Source organism: Arabidopsis thaliana, chromosome 5 (genome assembly GCF_000001735.4).
Source record: "Arabidopsis thaliana chromosome 5, partial sequence".
NCBI lineage: Eukaryota > Viridiplantae > Streptophyta > Magnoliopsida > Brassicales > Brassicaceae > Arabidopsis > Arabidopsis thaliana.
The window spans coordinates 10533659-10555395 of record NC_003076.8 but is presented as its reverse complement, the minus strand read 5'-3'; the positions used below and the strand labels follow the sequence as shown (position 1 = coordinate 10555395).

The 21737-nt window shown below is 34.9% G+C and overlaps 1 protein-coding gene and 2 pseudogenes across 3 annotated transcripts; 2 read left to right on the top strand and 1 right to left on the bottom strand.

Annotated features, from left to right (window-relative positions):
- Positions 1-1783: 1783 nt before the first annotated feature.
- Positions 1784-7650, top strand: AT5G28545 (annotated as a pseudogene; the record flags this gene model as incomplete). The annotated part of the gene is made up of 1 exon: positions 1784-7650.
- Positions 7651-11837: 4187 nt separating this feature from the next.
- BIP1 (heat shock protein 70 (Hsp 70) family protein) lies at positions 11838-15273 on the top strand. Its single transcript, NM_122737.4, has 6 exons — positions 11838-12176; positions 12347-12614; positions 12693-12907; positions 13000-13242; positions 13413-14130; positions 14221-15273. Exons 1-6 carry the CDS (start codon positions 12122-12124, stop codon positions 14729-14731), a joined length of 2010 nt encoding a protein of 669 aa, NP_198206.1. The 5' UTR covers positions 11838-12121; the 3' UTR covers positions 14732-15273.
- A 4097-nt stretch (positions 15274-19370) lies between these two features.
- On the bottom strand, positions 19371-20578 carry AT5G28535 (annotated as a pseudogene; the record flags this gene model as incomplete). Its single annotated transcript has 1 exon — positions 19371-20578.
- Between the last annotated feature and the right edge of the window lie 1159 nt (positions 20579-21737).

The following is a 21737-nucleotide window of genomic DNA, read 5'->3' as shown; positions in this document are numbered from 1 at the left end:
AAATTTTCAAGTCCAAAACTACAAAATTTTATAGCATCTAAAAATTAATTTGTTTAGACATTTATAAAAAATTAATATCACTACAAATTTACTAAATCATGAGGATAAATGGGTGTATTTTAGACATTTACAATTTTTGAAAAAATCATCTGCATTTTATTTTAGATGAGTATGAGTTTGGCAAATCATATGGCTAATACATCTAGATGATGTCTTTGCATTTCAATATGGATTTCTTTGCTCTCAGTGTTAAGAACAACGGTTTGCCCTTTGGGCCCAAGTCTGCGAGCTTGTTGACACCAGCCTAGTACAACACGAAATATTGACCAAGAAAATATTACTTTAAAGTTGGAAATGATTTTTTCTAATATTTAATAACAATAACACCAAAAAAGAAAATTTGAAGAGTAATGAATATAACAGTCACGCATTTTATTTTTCAAATAAGAGTATCTTCTCAATTATACCCCCAAGAATCACACTTTCAACATGTCAAACATAAATTACAAAAACATGGCAAACTATGGATCAAAGGTAAATAAATACAACTGTCAAAATAACTAAAATAAATACCCGGCTACGCACGATTTATTTTAAAATTTTTATTTATGTTTTTGTATTGTTTTTAGTTCATATTTTTAAAATTGCTATATATAAATAAAAAATTAGTTTGAATTATATATTTTTATATACTATCTCTTTGTGATATTTAAAATGAAACTGAATTACTTTTTATTTGATTTCTATCTTACTAAAGATTATGTAATATAAATAGTTTTTCTTAACCCAAAATAAACTTTGGGTTTGTTTTCACTAAAACTTTTTTATTTATTCATTTTCTTTGAAGTTTTGTTTTGAATAATTATTGGATTTTTTTTGTTGAGTTTGGATCATTGGTTGGGATTACGTATAGAAAACGTTTTAAACTCAATGGGTGGATAATTTATAAAATATATTTGTAGAAGCTAATTTTGTATTATTAGATTGGTAGCATATTGTTCAATTCTGCATACATCTAATCCTTTATATAATAAAAAGAGTTTATTGTGTTTATTATGTATAAAGATTCTTATAGCATTAAAATATAAAAGGAAAAACTTAAAAAATTTTCTCTCAGGCACATTTATCGAGGTTCCTCTTTGGGATATTGGTTTTTGAAAAACAAGATCTCAACCACTCTTTGTTTCTAAAAACAGCAATTCCCACCCACCTTTCTTTACCCAAAATAGACTTTCTAAGGAAAACTCAGTCTTGAAGACTTTTCCGGCGAGCTTTCACAAAGGAGTCCGGCGTGGGAGACGCCCCTCCGTACGTGAAAAAGGCCTAGTGCTCCTTTCTTGAAGTTTGGTGGGCTGTGCTTGTGTTATGGTTTCTGTATTGTTTTCCTCCTGCTTTGAATGCTCTTCCACCAGATCTGGTAAACTATTGAGTAGTTATTACAAGAAGACAAGGGCTTTCTCTCGTCAAAGGTCCATTTAAGAAGTAGTATTTTACTTACCTCAACATTTACTTCAAGAGTCGGGTACCTTCTTGTCTGAACCTTTTTGAGAAGTTTCCTCTTTTGTTTTTGCCATGTCTTGAACTGTCTTGAACCTTCTCATATTGTAATGATGAACTGTGGTGGTTGGAAAGTGTAACGATTTCAGATCTGAAAATTACCGTTACTTTGACTAAATCTCTCTTTGAACTTTGTTGCAAACTATCTCACCTTTTGGTAAAGAACCTTTTGGAAGACTTAAAGACCACAAGCTTGTGAAGACTGATTCCCTCTTCTGGTTTGACTATGGATAGACGCATACCATATCATCTTAAGGGAAAAGGTCCTTCATCCGACTTCTCTCCACCTCCTCAGAAGAGAATAAGAGCCCCCGAAATAGATACTTCAGATCTTATCCGTTACAATGCTCTCACTGTCATGGGGAGACTTACCAACCCAAAAGTTCAACGCCTCTGGTCACTCATCCCGTTCCTATCAAACAGATGGAACCTTAAGGGAAAAGCTATTGGTTCAGACCTAGGCAATGGCTGCTTCCAATTTCGGTTTGATTTTGAAGAGGATTTGCAAAAAGTTTTAGCTAATAGACCTTACCATATTGATCAATGGATGGTTATCCTTCAGAGATGGGAACCAGTCATAGATGCATCCTTCCCGTCTCAAATCCCCTTCTGGATTGAACTTCAAGGGCTTCCTCTACATTACTGGAAACCTGAAATGGTCATTACATTGGAGAAGAAGTAGGGATCTTTCAGGGACATGAACTTACTCCCTCTTGAGCAAAGATAAGAGTTATTATTGATGGTCTCCAGCCTTTAGTTAAAGATACCATAGTGGAATTTGCGGATGGAAGTGAGGTTATGGTGTACCTAGATTATAAGAATTTGAAGAACCATTGTCTTCATTGCCACCGACTCTCTCATGAAAAGAAAGATTGCCCAGGGCTCTACGCTTCAAATGATAAACAGATTCCAGCAGCTTCAACCCGTAAAGATCCTCCTGGCTCTAGCTTCACGGCTACCTCTCCCCAAAAAGATCATCGTAGTGGTCAAAGAGAACTTTATCCACGCCAAATGAGTTCTGCCAGCTATCACTCCAATCGCCCTCTATCCACTAGAAGGTATGCAGAGCGGACTCAGCGGGAGAACTCTCCATCTAACTCTGGCTTTCACTCCCATAGTAGACCAAGATATGAAGTCTCCCAAAGCAAAGCCAGGAGCCAGGTGCCCAAGTTTCAGTCAAGGGAGACTAGAGAGTTTATCCCAGGAAAAGATAAGCATGTTAGAGGACGTGAAGATCATTCTTGGCAATGGCGTGAGAAGTCAAAATCAGTATCTTTACAGAGGCAAGAAGTCTCTGATACCTCCAGGACTAGAAGACCACCTCTAGAACGGAATCTTGATACTAATGGTTTTTCTCCAAGATTGGAATCGCCTCTACGTCCTTCGGGAGAGATTGTAGTACACAGAGCATTAGAGAGCCATATTCCACTCCCGATTCCTACCACTGAAGAAGTGATGGGTGAGCTTAGGGAAGTTACTGTCCAATATATGGCGTGTGCTGACCCAAATGAGAGTGCAGCGCGTAGAGCACGAGTGATGCAGAGTGAATCTAGAGATATGATGGCGGAAACTGCTGCTTTGATTATTGCTTCTGCTGCTGAGTCTTATGGCAACGCAGGTCTGCAGGTCTCAACCTCTGTTCAAAGAACTTTAGCTAGTCTGGAACCTCTTGAGTATCAAGAAGAAGAGGCAACTTTCCAGGCTCCAATTATTCAAAAGAAAAGGGGTCGGCCTCCTCTGAACAAGCAAGCTACTAAAAGTTCTATTAACCTGACAGGTGCAAAATCTCAGAAACGTAATTTGGTCTTGGCTCAAGGGTCCCCTAAAAGAAAACCAGGACTGGCTAGTTCCCTCCCTCCTAGTGAGGAGAATGTTGCTTCGACACCAGTTAGATCTGGTGGCTCAAGAGATCCTGCCACCCAAGCGGGAGATAACCCTGGAAGGTCAAAACAGCAAAAACCAAAAACTAAGATCATTCCTGCAATCAAAAAGGGAGGGGTGGATTTTCAGAATCCACCAAAACCCCTTCCTTAAGGGTTATTAGCTGGAACTGTTGTGGGCTGAGGAACCCCATGACAGTTCATAGACTCAGGGAAATCAGACTTGGTATTTTCCCTAACATTTTCTTCCTCATGGAGACCAAAAACAATGATGAGTTTGTGATCAATACCTTTGCTTGGATGGGTTATTCTTCACATTTCCTAGTGTCTCCTCATGCCCCAGAAGCTGGGGGACTTCTTTTATTCTGGAAACAAGAAATTGAAGTTTAAATTTTATCCTCTTGTCAGCACTTCATAGATACGCAAATCAAGGCAAAAGGGAAAGCTTTTTAAGCTACTTTTCTCTATGACGAACCTGATAGAGAGAAGAGAGCAGCAGTCTGGAACCAGATCAGGAACCTCAGACTAGATATTGATAAACCATGGTTTCTAACTGGAGATTTCAATGACATCATCAACAATTCTGAAAAGATAGGGGGTCCAGCCAGACCAGAAGGGTCATTCACAAATCTTAGAAGTTTGATGTCGGAATGTGATTTGTATGACCTTAAATACTCAGGCAACTTCATGTCTTGGCGGGGAAGAAGGCATAGCCACTTAGTGAGATGTCGCCTGGATAGAGCTATGTCAAATAGCTCTTGGGTGGAAGCTTACCCATCAGGGAGATCTGAATATTTGAGATTTGAAGGCTCGGATCATCGTCCTATTGTCACCTCCTTTGATCCTGTAAGACGAAACAAAAAGGATTGTTTAGATATGATCGTCGCTTAAGAGATAATGAGGACGTTAAAAGACTAGTGTTGTCTGCCTGGAATCTAAATCAGCTAGACTCAGTTGAGAAGAGATTAAGTAGATGTCGATCTGCAATCATTGAATGGAATAAAGAGCAGCACAATAACAGTAAGAAAAAATATTGAAGAGCTGCAGATGAAACTTGAAGAAGCTTTGTCTTCACAAGACTTAGCAGCAGAGTGTGTGGAGCTGATTAGTAAAGAATTAAGCTTAGCTTACCAAGCAGAGGAAGAGTTCTGGAAACAGAGAAGTCGCCAGCTCTGGTTAGCGCTTGGTGAAAGAAACTCTGGCTACTTTCATGCTGCTACTAGAGGAAGGAAAGCAATAAACAGTTGTTCAGTGATGGAAAATGATGAAGGTCTAATTGTTTATGAAGAAGATTAAATAGATGTAACCATTGCTGACTACTTTAAAAAGATTTTTACCTCAGAGGCTTCAGTTTGTAGGGACATAGTCCTGGAAGCGTTGCAACCTTGTATTTCCCATGAACTCAATGAATCACTCATTGCCCCCCCCCCCCTTCATCGGCAGAAATTAAAACAGCTTGCTTTGCGATTCATGCGGATAAAGCTCCTGGCCCGGATGATTTTTCTGCAAGCTTTTTCCAGTCAAATTGGGAGTCAATAGGAGCTAAAGTGGTTGATGAGATTCAAAGATTCTTTTCTTCAGATGTCTTGCCTGCAAACATCAATCATACTCATGTGCGTCTTATCCCGAAGATCACTAGTCCTAGAAGGGTTTCTGATTTTAGACCAATTGCTCTTTGTTCTGTGTACTACAAGATAGTCTCCAAGCTGCTCTCCAAGAGATTGCAGCCAGTCCTACAACACATCATATCAGATAACCAATCAGCTTTTGTCTCTCAACGTGCAATCTCTGATAATGTACTGATTACACATGAGACTTTACACTATCTAAAAACGTCAGGAGCAAAGGTTAAGTGTTTTATGGCGGTAAAGACCGACATGAACAAGGCGTATGACAGATTAGAGTGGGGTTTTATTCAAGAGGTTTTGGTTCGCATGGGCTTTCATGAAAAATGGGTCAGATGGATTATGCAATGTGTGTCTACAGTCTCGTATGCTTACCTCTTGAATGGAACAGCTAAAGGTTTTGTAAAGCCTGAGAAAGGGATTAGGCAAGGGGATCCCCTCTCCCCTTATTTGTTCATCCTCTGCAGTGAAGTTTTGTCTGGCCTCTGTAAATCTGCTCAAGATCGAGGAAAGTTATTAGGCATTAGAGTGGCAAAAGGAAGCCCTAGAGTAAACCACTTACTATTTGCAGATGATACCATGTTCTTTTGTAGGTGTGATCCTCAGAGTTGTAGAGAACTATTAGGAATCCTACAAAAATATGAGCAGGCGTCAGGTCAGAAAATAAATGAACAGAAGTCTGCCATTACTTTTTCCTCAAAAACTTCGATGGAAACTAGAGAAAGAGTGAAACGAGAGCTTAAGATTACAAAAGAAGGTGGCCAAGGCAAGTATTTAGGCTTACCTGAATTGTTTGGAAGGAAAAAGAGGGATCTTTTCACTAGCATAGTGGATAGAATTAAACAGAGGGGTCTAAGCTGATCTTCAAAGCTTCTGTCAGCGGCAGGGAAGCTTGTAATGTTAAAGTCAGTCCTTGCGGCTATGCCTACCTATACAATGACTTGTTTTAAGCTGCCAGCAAACCTTTGTAAACGTATTCAATCAGCCCTTACCAGATTTTGGTGGGACTCAAACCCGGAGAAGAGAAAGATGTCTTGGATTTCCTGGAAAAAACTTTATAAATCACTTAAAGATGGTGGTCTTGGTTTACGAGATATCACTAAGTTTAACGATGCTTTGCTAGCTAAGGTAAGTTGGAGAATCCTTACCAAGCCGGAGTGTCTTCTCAGCCGGGTCCTTCTAGGGAAATACTGTCATACGTCTAGCTTCCTCAACTGCACTGTTTCTTCGTCTTCTTCCCATGGCTGGCGGAGCATCTGTTGTGGGAGAGATCTGCTTAGAACCAATCTTGGAAAAATTGTGGGAAATGGAGAGCATACCTCGCTTTGGAATGATCCCTGGCTTTCTCTTACTACTCCTTTGAGTCCAATGGGTCCGATCAATATCCAAGACCAAAAGACGCTGGTGTCTTCACTCTTGTCCCCTATCACTAGAGACTGGGATTTGAATCAGATAAGATCAATCATTCTTGAACATGAAACTGATATCCTTAAGCTAAAGATCAGTAAAAGAGGAGGATTGGGTAAGTGGATGTGGTTACCTAATGCGTCGGGGGAGTATAGTACGAGATCTGGTTACTATACTTCTTGTGCAGGGGACGAATTGTTTAATGAGCCTGACCCTTCCCTAGTTGGTTTCAAATGGAAAGAAGAGATTTGGAATCTTAAGAGCTCCCCCAAGATGAAAATCCTCCTTTGGAAGGCTACTAGGAATGTCTTGCCAGTGGGAGAGAACCTTAAACTTAGACATATCAATCCTTTGGCTATTTCCCCTTTCTGTGGGGAGAATGAGTCGGTGTCACATCTGTTCTTCTCGTGTTCTTCTGCAGCAAATGTGTGGCAGCTTCTACCTTTACAGAGTCAGCTATTCGGAAACCAAATCAGTACTTTCAGACAAGGATTGGATGTAGTCAAGCGGCTCCTCTGTCTACACCTGACTGGTTTAGGCAAAGGTCCGATCTTCCCTTGGGTGATTGGTTCGATCTGGACAGCAAGGAACAATAAAATCTTCAAAGATAAGGTAGTGCTCCCTCCAGAAGTAGCTCTTCAATCAATCCTGCGAGCTAAAGAATGGCAATCGGCACAGCAAAATCTTGTAAAACGCTCCTATTCCCGAGTGTCCCTTCCACGGGCTGTTTTCTCGCCAGATCTGATCTTCTGCAACACTGATGCGGCTTGGATTGATTCTACCGTGGCGGGACTAAGATGGATTTTCAGCAACCAGACGAAGCAGTTGGGATTTCAGGCTTCTCGATATGTATCGTGTGTAGCCTCACCGTTGATGGCTGAATCTCTCGTAGTTCTAGCAGCCTTGCACCATGCTCTTGAGCTTGGTTTCGTTAACCTCTTCTTAGCTTCTGATTCGACGGCAGTCATCAAAGCAATTAAAGCGAAGTCCCAATCTAAGGAACTTCACGGGATTCTACATGATGTCCTTGATCTCGCTTCTAAGTTTGTGTCTATGTCTTTCAATGTTATTCCCAGAAACTCTAATCTTCACGCAGATGCGTTGGCAAAGGCCGGTTTAAGAGCCCATGTAGCTCCACTTTAGTTTATGAATGAAGTTTATTTTGGCCCAAAAAAAAAAATGTATAAAGATTCTTAATATTTTCAAAATTAGTTATTTGTAATTTACCTAAATTTGATTTTTAATTAAGATAATAAATTATATTACCTTCTTATTTGTCAACTAATGACTTATATAACCTAAAATTTATAAAAACTGTCATTGAAAAATTGGACTTTGTCATCTCAAAAATAAATTATAAGAATATTAAATTTCTTTTAAATTATTTTTTGTTAGTTTAAACAATTTTAATTGAAATCCAAAAAATTAATATTTTATATTAAGCATTTAATTTGCTTTTGTTTTTGAAGTTAAAAATCAACACCTATTTTTCCGGTAATATTTATTAAAACATTATATTTTTTTTATTTTCTAAAATATTATATTTTAATAATTTGGTGACATGGTATTTAGAGAGGGTATTTAAAAAAATCTGATGTGGCATCCTCTAGAATGATTTTTGGAATGATGATGTGGATGACTTGAGAAGCCTCAAATTGTTTCTTTTATTAGTAGTAGATTTTATAAAAACATATTTAACACATGTATGCAGCTTAGGGATTGAACACACTAGAGAGACCAAACATCAAACTGAACCAAGCAACACTAATTGAAGTCGGAAAAAGATAATGAGACCAAAAGGCAATTTACTGTAAATAAGACTTCTCTTATCAAACAGTTTTAAATTAAAGTTTAAACTTTGATGCAATTTCCTTTCCTTTTTATAAAAAAATAATTGTTGTTACAAAGACATAATTTGTCTTTTCCCAAAAGAAGAGTTAACCTTTATATAATAATAGGAATTGTAACGACCCGACCGTCTTTACTAATGGACCCCACATTCTCTCTCGGGTCCATGGGCCCACCTCTGTCCGACGATCGGTGGGCCACGTCCGGGAGGCTTTAAAGACTTGTTACCATCCCTAGAAATCACCACATGATCTTTTTCCATGCTTTGTCCTCTCTCGAATGGTTCCGACAATCACTTTCTGGAATGCCACCCATCCTGAAACTACTCCAGCCCAAACACGCTTAACTGTGGAGTTCTCTCAAGACCTTTAACCGAAAAGATAAGTGCACTTTGGTGGCATAGGTGGCCAAATCAATTCTTTTAAACCTCTTTGCATGCACCATCATATTCCTAAAATTAGGGTGTTACAGGAATACTATTACTTGAATTTTACAATTATTATCATCAATCGAATTATTTCAACATTAGAAAAAATACATAATTGATAAATATATAAAAAAAAATAAGAAACCCACACAATCATCCAACTATATTCAGTTAATATTTTATAAGTTTAATATTTTTTTAAAAACCTAAATATAACTTATAAACAAAAGAAAACTTACATAACAAAACACAAAAAAAAACCTCAAACAAGTTGGAACCATATATTTCATGGCAAGCCAAAAACTTTTGTTGATTACATGCCAAGCTTCAATATACGGCAACGGGTCAAAGAACAACAATCGGCTACAACCGGAACAAGTTCAAATCAATTCATAGTTTGATTTGAGATTTAGATCTAATAATCCAAAACAGAATAGCAACCATCCACCTCAAACTACCTTACCAACCATCAAAGATGCTTCATTTTGAGTCTCCTAAAAGTCTCAAATCATCTCTCATCATTCTCTGTTTCATTAGTCCGTCTCATGTTTTACTCACTCGTGAACGTCATTATACTTAGGTCTTGAATGGTTGGTAGGTATGGTGCGGACCGGACTAAAGTTTGGACTAATTTACCATTCAACAAATCGGATTAGTATGCAGCACTCCGGACTACAAAACTTCATATTAGTATGCACTTCAAAAAAAAACTTCTTGCCGTATCAATTCTATTATTAGTTTCAATTTTTCAGTTTACTCCTTTCAAGCTCCAGAAACTCCATACCAATAGTAAAAATCAGACCAAAGTGTGTTTAATCAACTAGTTGGATCTGAGTACTTGTCTCTCATTGGTTAGATTTGTACTTCTTTGTACTCTTTAAAACCATGTAAATATATGATCAATAATTGTAACAAGTCACAAAAAAAAATCATTCACTCCCAAAGAAAAAAAAAAGAGAGCCGAGAACATCTCTTAGAACTCTTTAAATCTCAGCAAATTGAGTTTTTTTTTTTGTTTTGAAGAATTGTTTCATCTCAAATTAATAAGAAAGTTTTATTTCCTCACATCATATTTTCTAGTGTAGATTATAGTAGATAATTGAGAACTAGTGAGATATCTTTTGAATTTGTTATGTTTGAAAATATATTTTTAGATTTTTGTTGTATAAATCTTTAATTTAATCATTTTCTTGTTGTGATTATATATATATATATATATATATATATATATATATATGGCGTCACTTGGTCGAACAAGGAATGAAAACATGGATCCTTCCACACCAAGACGGAATAGAAATACTGAAGATATTGACTCTCCAATTCGTAGAATGGTATATATCTTAAATGATTTGAGTTTATTTTAAATTGTTATTTGTATTCTAATTTTTTTAATTATGATGTTTCATTTAATTATTCAAGTATCATTTAATTCACATAACTTTAGTTTAATATTTTAAAAATATTTAGATTAAATTATTTTTTGAATTTATTTACCATTTTAGTGTTATTTAATTGATTGTAATTAATCATCGTAGAGAAAACATGATCAAAGATATATACTTGAAGAAGAAAGAACGTTGATTGAATTATATGATGAAACACTAGTTTTAAACAATTACATGTTTAAAGATCCGGGACAACCGGGACGAGCATATATTGTTCAAAAAATTCAATGAAAACATCAAGTGAACAGATTTAAGATGCAAATTCGATGAGTGGAAGAAACAATACAAAAGATGGATCCTTTTACATGGTAAGACTGGTATTAGGGTAGATACCATTAGTGGAAGAATTGAAGCTTCAAATGAGTGGTGTAATGAACGTATACATGTAAATTAATCTTCTTAAGTATTAATATGGTTTAACTATTTGTAATTTTTTTTATTATGCGGTTACAATTTTTAATATTATATTTTTGCAAGAAAACGACAGAGTGGGACGTTTTCAACGAGAACCTTCTAAGTTTTGGGAAATCTGAAACGTCCCATCCCGAATCGAGGATGTTACAAAATCATACGTATATGTTTTGCAAATCTTGATGTGGGTTCTCAACGTCAACATTCAGTGCGACAAAGAAGAGAAGAACTGATAAGAGAGAATGAAAGTTGTTTAGAGGATAGAAAGATGCATATGATGAAGAAAATGCATATAGAAAACGAGCAAAATGACTCAAATGAACAAGAGGAGGTTGAGAGAGAAGATAGACAATATATGGCAAATATCTAAGAAAGTAGTGTCAATATGTTATTTTGATTTATAATTTTTAAAATATTGTTGTAATAGTTATTAAAATGATATGTTATTAATTATTAAAATTGTTAAAATTTGTTTTGGTTTTCGGTACACACTTTTGCATACTACAGTACGTTTTTAACCATTCAAAGGATAAATTAAAGTTAGTACGCATGACTCCTTACCAAGATGTTAGTACGCATGTCTTAGGATAGAACATACCATTCAATCATTAAAGGCTTTAATGGGTCATTTCACTTGGGCTTCTAAAATTTAATATCGGTTCTATTTATTTTAGATTAGAACTAATTAAGTTAATCTCATTCTTCATAATATAATCTCATTTATGAAAGAATATTTTTTTTAAATGATAACAAAATAAATATAAAACAAATACTTTTTAAAAAATCAATAGCAAAAATAGATAGTACGTTTCTCTTTGTTAACAATGATGCTTAGGGGTAGTAGACATTCGGGTACGCAGGTCGGGTTTGGATAAAATCCGATCGGGTAAGGATCCTTTGGGTTGAGAAGTTTAGGATTCAATAGGATAAATCTAAAATCTAAATTTGTTTCCGGTTTGGGTCCAATCGGATTTGAGATTTTTTTACTATATTTTTCAGATCTTTTTTTGGAACTAATACCCAAACTATTGAGTAAATATCTGGATTTTTGGGTAAAATTCGGAATACGGATTCGGGTTCGGATTCGATTTTTTTGGATAGAAAAATTTAGGATCCAATAAAATAATTTCTCAGCTTTTAAATTTAGATTTGTATCCAATTTTTCGGATGGTTTGGATTATTCGGGTTAGGTTTTTCTTCGCAGCCCTAGTGATACTAATAGAAGAAGACTGGGCCCAACAAAAGCTCATTGTCTAGAACTAAGAAGAAGAACCGAAGTAACCAACGGCCACGATTACTCCAACACAAGACCAAATCTGATTGGTTGACATTACAAATCGTCGTAAGATAATTGGTCCACGTCATCTCTGATGACATAGTTAAATTTCTTCGTCTTCCATAAAAAGCTTCTTCTTCAAAGCTTAAAAAACAAAAGGAAGCTCTCTCTGTGTTCAAAACAAGTTCATTCGATCTATAGAGACGAAACAAAAAGAGAGATCGTACGCAAAAGTTTCCGATATGGCTCGCTCGTTTGGAGCTAACAGTACCGTTGTGTTGGCGATCATCTTCTTCGGTGAGTGATTTTCCGATCTTCTTCTCCGATTTAGATCTCCTCTACATTGTTGCTTAATCTCAGAACCTTTTTTCGTTGTTCCTGGATCTGAATGTGTTTGTTTGCAATTTCACGATCTTAAAAGGTTAGATCTCGATTGGTATTGACGATTGGAATCTTTACGATTTCAGGATGTTTATTTGCGTTGTCCTCTGCAATAGAAGAGGCTACGAAGTTAGGATCAGTGATAGGGATAGATCTTGGTACTACTTACTCTTGTGTTGGTGTTTACAAGAATGGTCATGTCGAAATTATTGCCAATGACCAAGGAAACCGTATTACACCTTCATGGGTTGGTTTTACTGACTCTGAAAGACTCATTGGTGAGGCTGCTAAGAATCAAGCAGCTGTTAATCCAGAGAGGACTGTCTTCGACGTTAAGAGATTGATCGGGCGAAAGTAATTACTTATTCTCTGTGTTTGTTTCACCTTGGAGATGATATTGTTGGTTTAAGTCTTTGTTATTGTATTTGGCAGATTTGAGGATAAGGAGGTTCAAAAGGATAGGAAACTTGTACCTTACCAGATTGTGAACAAGGATGGTAAGCCATACATTCAAGTCAAGATCAAGGATGGTGAGACTAAGGTTTTCAGTCCTGAGGAGATTAGTGCTATGATTCTGACTAAGATGAAGGAGACAGCTGAAGCCTACCTTGGAAAGAAAATCAAGGACGCTGTTGTCACTGTTCCAGGTTAGTTTGTTGTTATATATGTGGTGGAGAGGTATCTTTATTATCTGTATTTGGTGATTGATTGTTTATTTGGTGTTTTTGACTTTGCGTAGCTTACTTCAATGATGCTCAAAGGCAAGCTACTAAGGATGCTGGTGTTATTGCTGGGCTCAATGTTGCTAGAATCATTAATGAACCTACTGCTGCTGCTATTGCCTATGGTCTTGATAAGAAGGGTGGCGAGAAGAATATCCTTGTGTTTGATCTTGGTGGTGGTACTTTTGATGTCAGTGTCTTGACCATTGATAACGGAGTGTTTGAGGTTCTCTCCACAAATGGTGACACTCACTTGGGAGGTAATATACTTGTGACCAGGAATGAATTGTTTTGAATTGCATTGTGTTCAATAACAAATGATTGCTATGCCAATGCAATAAGCTAAACATAGTCAATAACATGTGTCAGAATGGAGGGATTGTTTTAGTGTGATGTTGGTGGTAACCTTTTGTTGTTATGATCTGCGCAGGTGAGGACTTTGACCACAGGGTGATGGAGTACTTCATCAAGTTGATTAAGAAGAAGCACCAGAAGGACATCAGCAAGGACAACAAGGCTCTTGGTAAGCTCCGAAGGGAATGTGAGAGGGCAAAGAGAGCTCTAAGTAGTCAGCACCAAGTCCGTGTAGAGATTGAGTCACTCTTTGATGGTGTTGATTTTTCTGAGCCACTCACCAGAGCTCGTTTCGAGGAGCTTAACAATGATTTGTTCAGGAAGACCATGGGACCTGTGAAGAAGGCCATGGATGATGCCGGTCTACAGAAGAGCCAGATCGATGAGATTGTCCTTGTTGGTGGAAGCACCAGGATCCCAAAGGTTCAGCAACTGTTGAAGGACTTCTTTGAAGGTAAAGAGCCAAACAAGGGTGTGAACCCCGACGAGGCTGTTGCCTATGGTGCTGCTGTTCAGGGTGGTATTTTGAGCGGAGAAGGCGGTGATGAGACCAAAGATATCCTTCTTCTTGATGTTGCGCCACTCACTTTGGGTATCGAGACTGTAGGAGGAGTGATGACAAAGTTGATCCCGAGAAACACGGTTATTCCAACCAAGAAATCTCAGGTTTTCACAACGTACCAAGACCAGCAGACTACCGTCTCCATTCAGGTCTTTGAAGGTGAACGAAGTCTCACCAAGGACTGCAGGCTACTCGGGAAATTCGACCTCAATGGAATCCCACCGGCCCCAAGGTTTGCTTCCACTTCTTTTACCCCTTAGTAATGGTAAATCAGAGTCTCATTTTGAACATTAAAATAATTATCCTGATCTCGTTTTGACAGAGGAACCCCTCAAATCGAGGTCACATTCGAAGTGGACGCCAACGGTATTCTTAATGTGAAAGCAGAGGACAAGGCGAGTGGTAAATCAGAGAAGATTACTATCACAAACGAGAAGGGTCGTCTGAGCCAAGAAGAGATTGACCGGATGGTGAAGGAGGCAGAGGAGTTTGCAGAGGAAGACAAGAAGGTAAAGGAGAAGATCGACGCCAGGAATGCCCTGGAGACATACGTGTACAACATGAAGAACCAAGTGAACGACAAGGACAAGCTTGCCGACAAATTGGAAGGAGATGAAAAGGAGAAGATCGAAGCAGCGACGAAAGAGGCTTTGGAGTGGCTCGACGAAAACCAAAACTCAGAGAAAGAAGAGTACGACGAGAAGCTCAAGGAGGTAGAGGCAGTGTGTAACCCAATCATCACAGCAGTTTACCAGAGATCTGGCGGAGCACCAGGTGGTGCAGGAGGAGAATCATCGACTGAGGAGGAAGATGAGTCTCACGATGAGCTCTAGATGTCTTTTGTTATTGTTAATTTGTTAAACCATAGAGACGAGTTTTGAGGATGAAACGTCGTTTTTTTTGTATTTGGTTTCCTTTTTATATGGATTTTTAGGAAAAGGGGAGAGATTAAGTAACGTCCCTTCTTTAGTCTCCCTGGACGTTCTCTTTATGTCTCTATGCATCAAATTACATCGATAAAGTTTTTAAAGAGTAAGTAAAGTGGGAAGGATCATAAGTCGCAAGTTACATTTTCACAATGAATTGGTGCCTCTGGGAAATTGCAGAAGAGATTAGAAAGATTGTCGACGAAAAGAGCACCAAACCTGTTAATGACGTACGCTTTGCCTGCATGATTTTAATAACGTTTATATGGGAGAAATGTGATGTTCAATTTCTATGTATAACCTCTTCTGTGCTTTTGATGCATACGGGATTACATAATTTGGAGTTTGGTGGGTTTTTTTCTTTCTTTTTTTAGAAATGTTGGGGATTTTTTTCTTTTTAATGTATGAACTCAATTGAATGTGTATAGGTCTAAATACAAATTGTCTAAATTTAGTATGATTTTTACTCGTCGATTGAGCTTTATAGCTATAAAATATGATAGTATATATTTGATCGATAAATTTAGGTCCGAGTTTTGTGCAAAAACCGAAATTTTGTTTAGGGTAAAAATATAATTAAAAATAATTCATAATTTAAAAAACAAAGAAAAACTAAATATTATTTTTCAAAAGAATAGATTGGTATGGTGACACTGAGTTTGGTTTTTAGTTCTGGGATAACTGAAATCGGAAGATCATCTGAAACAAGAATGTTGTATTCATCAAAGAAATGTGTACACACGTATAAGCTAAATTTGATTTATAAAGCAAAAAGTCAAGGGATGTTGATTTCAGAGATATACTCACTAGAGTTGCAGGATAGTAACAGAAGAGCAAGAAGCTCAGAGAGATGATGGGAATGATGAGACAATAGTTATATTATTGTCAAGCATGTTACATAATTACGGAGGACTACAAGGATTAGTAAGTCGGTTGGTAGGTATTCCCTTTCTCTTACCTATGTGTTACTCATAGACAAATGTGAGTTTGAATGCTTTGAATGAGCTTTGCAAGTGGAAAAGTTGATTTAGTGGGAATTGGCAAGGGAAGATTGTTCATTGTATATCTAAAATTCTTCTTCTTTGTTTCCTCGACGCAATGCAAGTTGGAAAACGCTCGATGGTTTGGTTTCGGGCGTATGGCAACATAATTTCTTAGTGTATTTAATTCATGTGCTTATACGTCTTTGGTTTGTGTTTTTCGTCTATGGAAGGTGGAAGTGTGGAACATATATCTTTTGATTCAATTAACACAACAATTTTTAACAAGGTAACATGTCTGAATATTCCGAAAGCTGCTGAATTTAACAGAATGTGAAAATTTTATATCTATTTACTAGAATTTCAAAAATTAATTAATTTATTTTGTTTTTCCAAATTATTGGTTTATTTATTTTCTTAACTAGACAATCAAGTGTTCTTGGTGAGACCACTAGTGCTAACAAGTCTTAGGCGAGGGTGTGGAGGGATGGCTTATTGCATTATCTTTTTTTTTTTTAATAAATACTATCATCTATATATCTTCTCCTAGAATTATAATTTTAGATAATTTGTTTAATTTACTATATATTTCGATTGGTATGAATTTGAATTTATGTAGTTGGTCTGAACTTTTAATGTTGATTAATTAATAGTTTGTTTGTGTTAAGATTACGAGATACGTTGCATTGGTGGATTCACAATTATTTGTCTTTTTAATGTGTGCTCGATCTTTCAACAGTTTAATAGTGTATTTAAAAATGATTAGGGATCACCATTTGACTAAACTCAATGTTGTCAATTTTGACAATACATAATGTTTAAATATTATAATTTATTCAACACTCCTTGCTATGAAGTTTGAAGAATGTGGTATGATTTTGCTGCAATGGAAATAAAGCAACTTGATACTCACATAAGTAATTGTTTCTATTGAATTGTTCATTATATTCCAAAGTAATAAACATTCAACATTTTTTTTACGTTAATAGTAGTCGTGAATGTAATTAAATTCATTTCAAAAATTATTGAGATTTTGAAAAATAATTCTCCCTTCGCAAGGCGCGGATCAACACCTAGTATATATATTATATATTTTAAAACATCTCTCTTCTTTTTATCATTTTGAAAATTAACAAATTCCGCTACAAAAACTAATAATGAAAGAATCGTGTTTATAAATAATGAAATTCGTTAAATAAAATAATTAACATGTCGTAGTTGGTTTAGATTTTGGAGATAGTACTGATCCCTATATATAAAATGGCTGTATAAAATGAGCTAAGAAAGTCACTATCAATATATGACTACAGAAGACCTTTAGAGAAAAACACATTAGCTTTAAGAACTGATACATTGAAAGTAAAAAAAGTAAAAAGAGAAGATGCCGACTGTTGCAGAAGTTGAAGTTTTCGTTGGCTTTCTTGTTTTCGTGGCTTTGCTAGTGGCTTATTACATGAAATACATTGGTGTACCCTATGCAATTTGTTTACATGTCTGAAATGTGGATCTATGACTCAAATTTCTGAGCCATTTCTTGGCATAAGTCTAAACATTTTGAAGGCAGACTTATTCGCAAGAGCGCTTGCAAGTTATACAGAGTTTCAGCCTGTAGAAGATGGTTGAAAAACATTTGGGTGTAATCTATGTAAGCAATATGTTAAGAAGCGGTTTCCGAAAATTATGTAAGCACTACAATATTTTTTTTTTGTCAACCGATATTAATTAGATAAAACTCAAAAAGCCATTCTTGAGGAATGTTCTTTACATACGTGATATGATGCGGTTCGATACAGACTTTCCGTGCCAAATTGTCTGCTTTGACATTTGCATTACAAGAAATTAACACTACAACATATTGTATCTTGATTGTACTAAAAATGTCCATCTCTTATAATTAAATTTTAAAACACAATACTAGTATAAGATAACAAGTCTTAATCTAGATATATGCAAAATAGAATAATTTAATTTTCCTAACACCACATTAACGACCAATACCTTCTAATTATGACATATTATCAACTGATTTTTTTAATTTTGAGTTGGTATTAACAAAATTAATTGCTATATAACAATTTTTTTTTGTTTTTTTGGAAATATAACTATAATTGCTACATTTTTTATATCAAAAAAGATAATATACAGTAATAAATATAGATTGACATGAAGATTGAATATCCAGTAAATTATATCACATAAATGCATAGTAAATGGAATTAAGATGTTGAAATCAATGAGAACTAGATTATAACCTGCGGTACACCGCATAATTATTTTGTTCTTTTAAAAATAAAAATTTAATTTGTTTAGTCGATTAAGAATATATATGATTTAATGTTTTGTATGTTCTGAATATACAACTCTTATATCTGTATATTATTTAGTATACAATTACTATGTTTGATTTTTACGGTTTAAAAATATAGGAACAATAACGTACAATTCATTAAGTTAAAATCTAGATTATAATTAAATAATTTAAATTTTAATTATATTTATTTTATTAATATTATTTGTTTTGTTTAGTATTTAAGATAATATAATCGTATTTTGATTGTTATATCTAGGATTTCACCCGTGGTATACCGTCTCGTATTACTATCAACCGAAACCCGTCATACCATATAATCCCGTTCAGTGAAACTAAACATATCTAATGGATTTCACCCATGGTATACCGTCTCGTGTTACTGTCTACTCAAACCCATCCTACCATCTAACCCCGTTCAGTGAAATTAAACATTTTTTTTGTTCTTTTTGTTTTAATAATATTTTAATTTAAAAGATACATAATTCAAATTAATTTAGAATTTTTCTTTCAAATGGTTATTTAATTGTTATAAAATCCATACATTATAATATACTAAACACGTCCTACCATCTAATCCAGTTCGATAAAATTAAATATTATTTTTGTTTTTTTGTTCTAATAATATTTTTATTAAGAGATTTATAATTCAAATCAATTTAAAAGTTTTCTTTTGAAATGGTTATTTAATTTTATAGAATTCATATAGTATATATATTCTAAACATTTTTTTGTTAAATATTCTAAACATTTTATAAACTTTAAATAACTATAATACTTATCTTTAATAAAATATAATATTAATAAAGTCCTAAGATTTCTCCGTTCTAAAAGTAATTAGAATTGATGGAGATATATTAGATAAGGAAATTTTAATAATTAAGAATATTAATTAAATGATAATAATTAATGCAAATGACATTCCTTGTAAATAAGTTCCAACTTAAGGATTTATTTGCTAAAATGGCTGCAAAATGTTGTAATTTTGTAACCGACCATTCCTTATCTTGTAATTGTATATGTAGATGAGTATTTAATTTAAAACTAGAATGATCTGAGTTTGTCAATTGTCAATATATTTTGTGTAGTTGTTCATAGAAATATCTATAAACAACTACAACGACAATGGTCGATATATAAGAAAAGAAAAATCCAACTTCATAAATAGCAATAGTTTTTTAAAATGTTTTAAAAAAAAAACAAAAAGTTGCACAATAGTTACCCCAAAAACTGAAAAAAAAAAAAAAATTTCCTAATACTAATCTGTCAAAGCTAACATGTTCATCACGTTTTGTACTATTGAAGCATCACAATTTACCTTAACAGGAAGACAACCTTCTCTTTTGAATGTTCTCTTTTGCATATGCAGTATTTTGTACTTGTTCGATCCTCCAATTTTCATCATTTCTTTCATGCATTATTGAAGAGTAAAAAAAAATGTGATTACCTTTGTTGTAAGATATTCAGAATATGAGTTTTCCACTGCATGAACAAGATCTTCAATAGTTTTGGGACATGTCTTATGTTGCAACGCTTGAATGGCATTGAAAAACCCAAGATCCAAAATATTGAGGTCCGGTGAATTTGGTGGTTGGCACATCAATCGGATGTCAAAGCCATTTTTTGACGCAGCTTCTTCAAACTCTTTATCATCACATTCAACATGTGTCTTTGCGTTATCTTGTTGAATGAATATGGTCTTTCCCCGATTTTCCTTTGGCCACGTTTCATGAATTCTCAGAATGACTTGATTTATCAAGCAAGCTCTTATATCCTCTCTTTTAACCAAAGTTGATGTTTTCCACTCTAGAGTTCCAGCATCTCTATGTTTACTTCGTCTAATAGCTAGTTCCAAAGAAACAAAATGAAACACTCCTATTTTTCCAGAAAATACCTCATTACCTTTCTCATCAAATCTTGGTCGAGCCATCGCAGCCAAAAACATTACTTTAGCAATAAAATTTTTACTTTGACAAGCACGATATGGCTCTTCTTTGGCCAGAAGTAGATAGTATTTCTCCATTTTATTCGTCATATAAAACCATTTTTCATCGATATGCACAATATTGTACATATAAATTTTGGTTCATGAGATAAAGTATTTGTCCAACATAGAGAAACAAAATTAGAGTCTCCTCTTTATATTTTTTTCCTTCAAAGTTGGTTTAATGGCATTAGTATGACGTCGAATAACCCCTTGCTTGAGACGTCAATGTAATGTTGTAGAGCTTACATTCAAAGATGCTCAAAGCGACCTTAGAGTGGTTCTCTTGTGTAATGAGTATCAAGAAATTTATTCAAATAGAGTGGAATTCGCTTCCGACTACAATTACCTGATCTTTTATGGAAAACATCGACATCGCCATTGTTAGAAGTTTCTTTTGCCCGATTCCATATTCTTTGCACCGTATGGATAGGTATCTCAAATAAATAGGAGACTTCGCGTGTAGCATATGTTTTCATTTTCCATTATTTGTTCTCTCCATCAGAGCATTGTAAATCATCCATCTCTCTGCGTTTGAGTTACTTTCTTGAGTTTATGTACTTGATCAACATGAGCCATCTCTGTATTTTCCATCAGAATAATTATAGATTAGCAAAAATAATCTTAAATACACTGACATATTATATTATAACCATGACAAACATATCTTTAATACATGAGTACAATTAAAAAAAACACATTACCATGCTAACATATGAATACGTGAAACATATGAGTACGTGAAACACATGAAAACTGAAGAAAAAAAACAAAACGCATGAAAACATATTCATTTGGACATGAAACACGTAATGGCCAAAATAAACAAAACAATACAGTATATATCAATATATGAATATTGTTTGTAATACTAATAAAATGAGCAGAAAAGAACAAAAGAGATAATCTACTAAAAACAAAAATTAAATAAAGTAAACCTCGATATGTATCGGCAATATGTTCGTCGTAGTCGTTTGGATCATTATCATATGGAAACTCAACACCCTCATTGTTAAAATCTTCTTCGTTGGCTGGAATTTTGTTTAAATGAAAGAGACTCTCCCTCTCATCTTCAAGATCAAAATCAAAATTCCTCTCATCGTTTAAAACTGGGTGATTCAATCAAAATTCAAAGATATGAAGGAAATTGTAATTTTAATTCTTGTCTGTCAAAGGAGTCGTTTATTCTCATTATAAAAGTGTAAAAAAAATTTAATCATTTTTTTCAGTTTGGCTCAAACACAAAATTTTAATTTTTGTTACGAAATTTTCATTTTGTTAGTTTGGCTCCACATTTTGAATTTTGCTCTGCAATGTTTTAAGTGTGTACTTAAAAAATAAGTAGTTAAAACGTGTATCTTGACCGAACAATAATTAAAATATGGATAGCTGGTTTGTGGGATTCGTGATGTGAGTGAATAATTGATTGATCATTCAACTTGGAATTGTTACTTTTGACTTGTTTATTAAACTTTCGAAAAAGGTTTGATTTGTAAGAGATTGAAAGAAAAGATGGAAGGTGAGGTTATTTTGGAGTTTTTATGTAATTCCTAAAATATTGTACAAAAACCTTAAACTACATATAATTAGAAACAAAGAGAGTAGTTTTCACCCGTTTTTTTTCATAATGCATTTATTTTC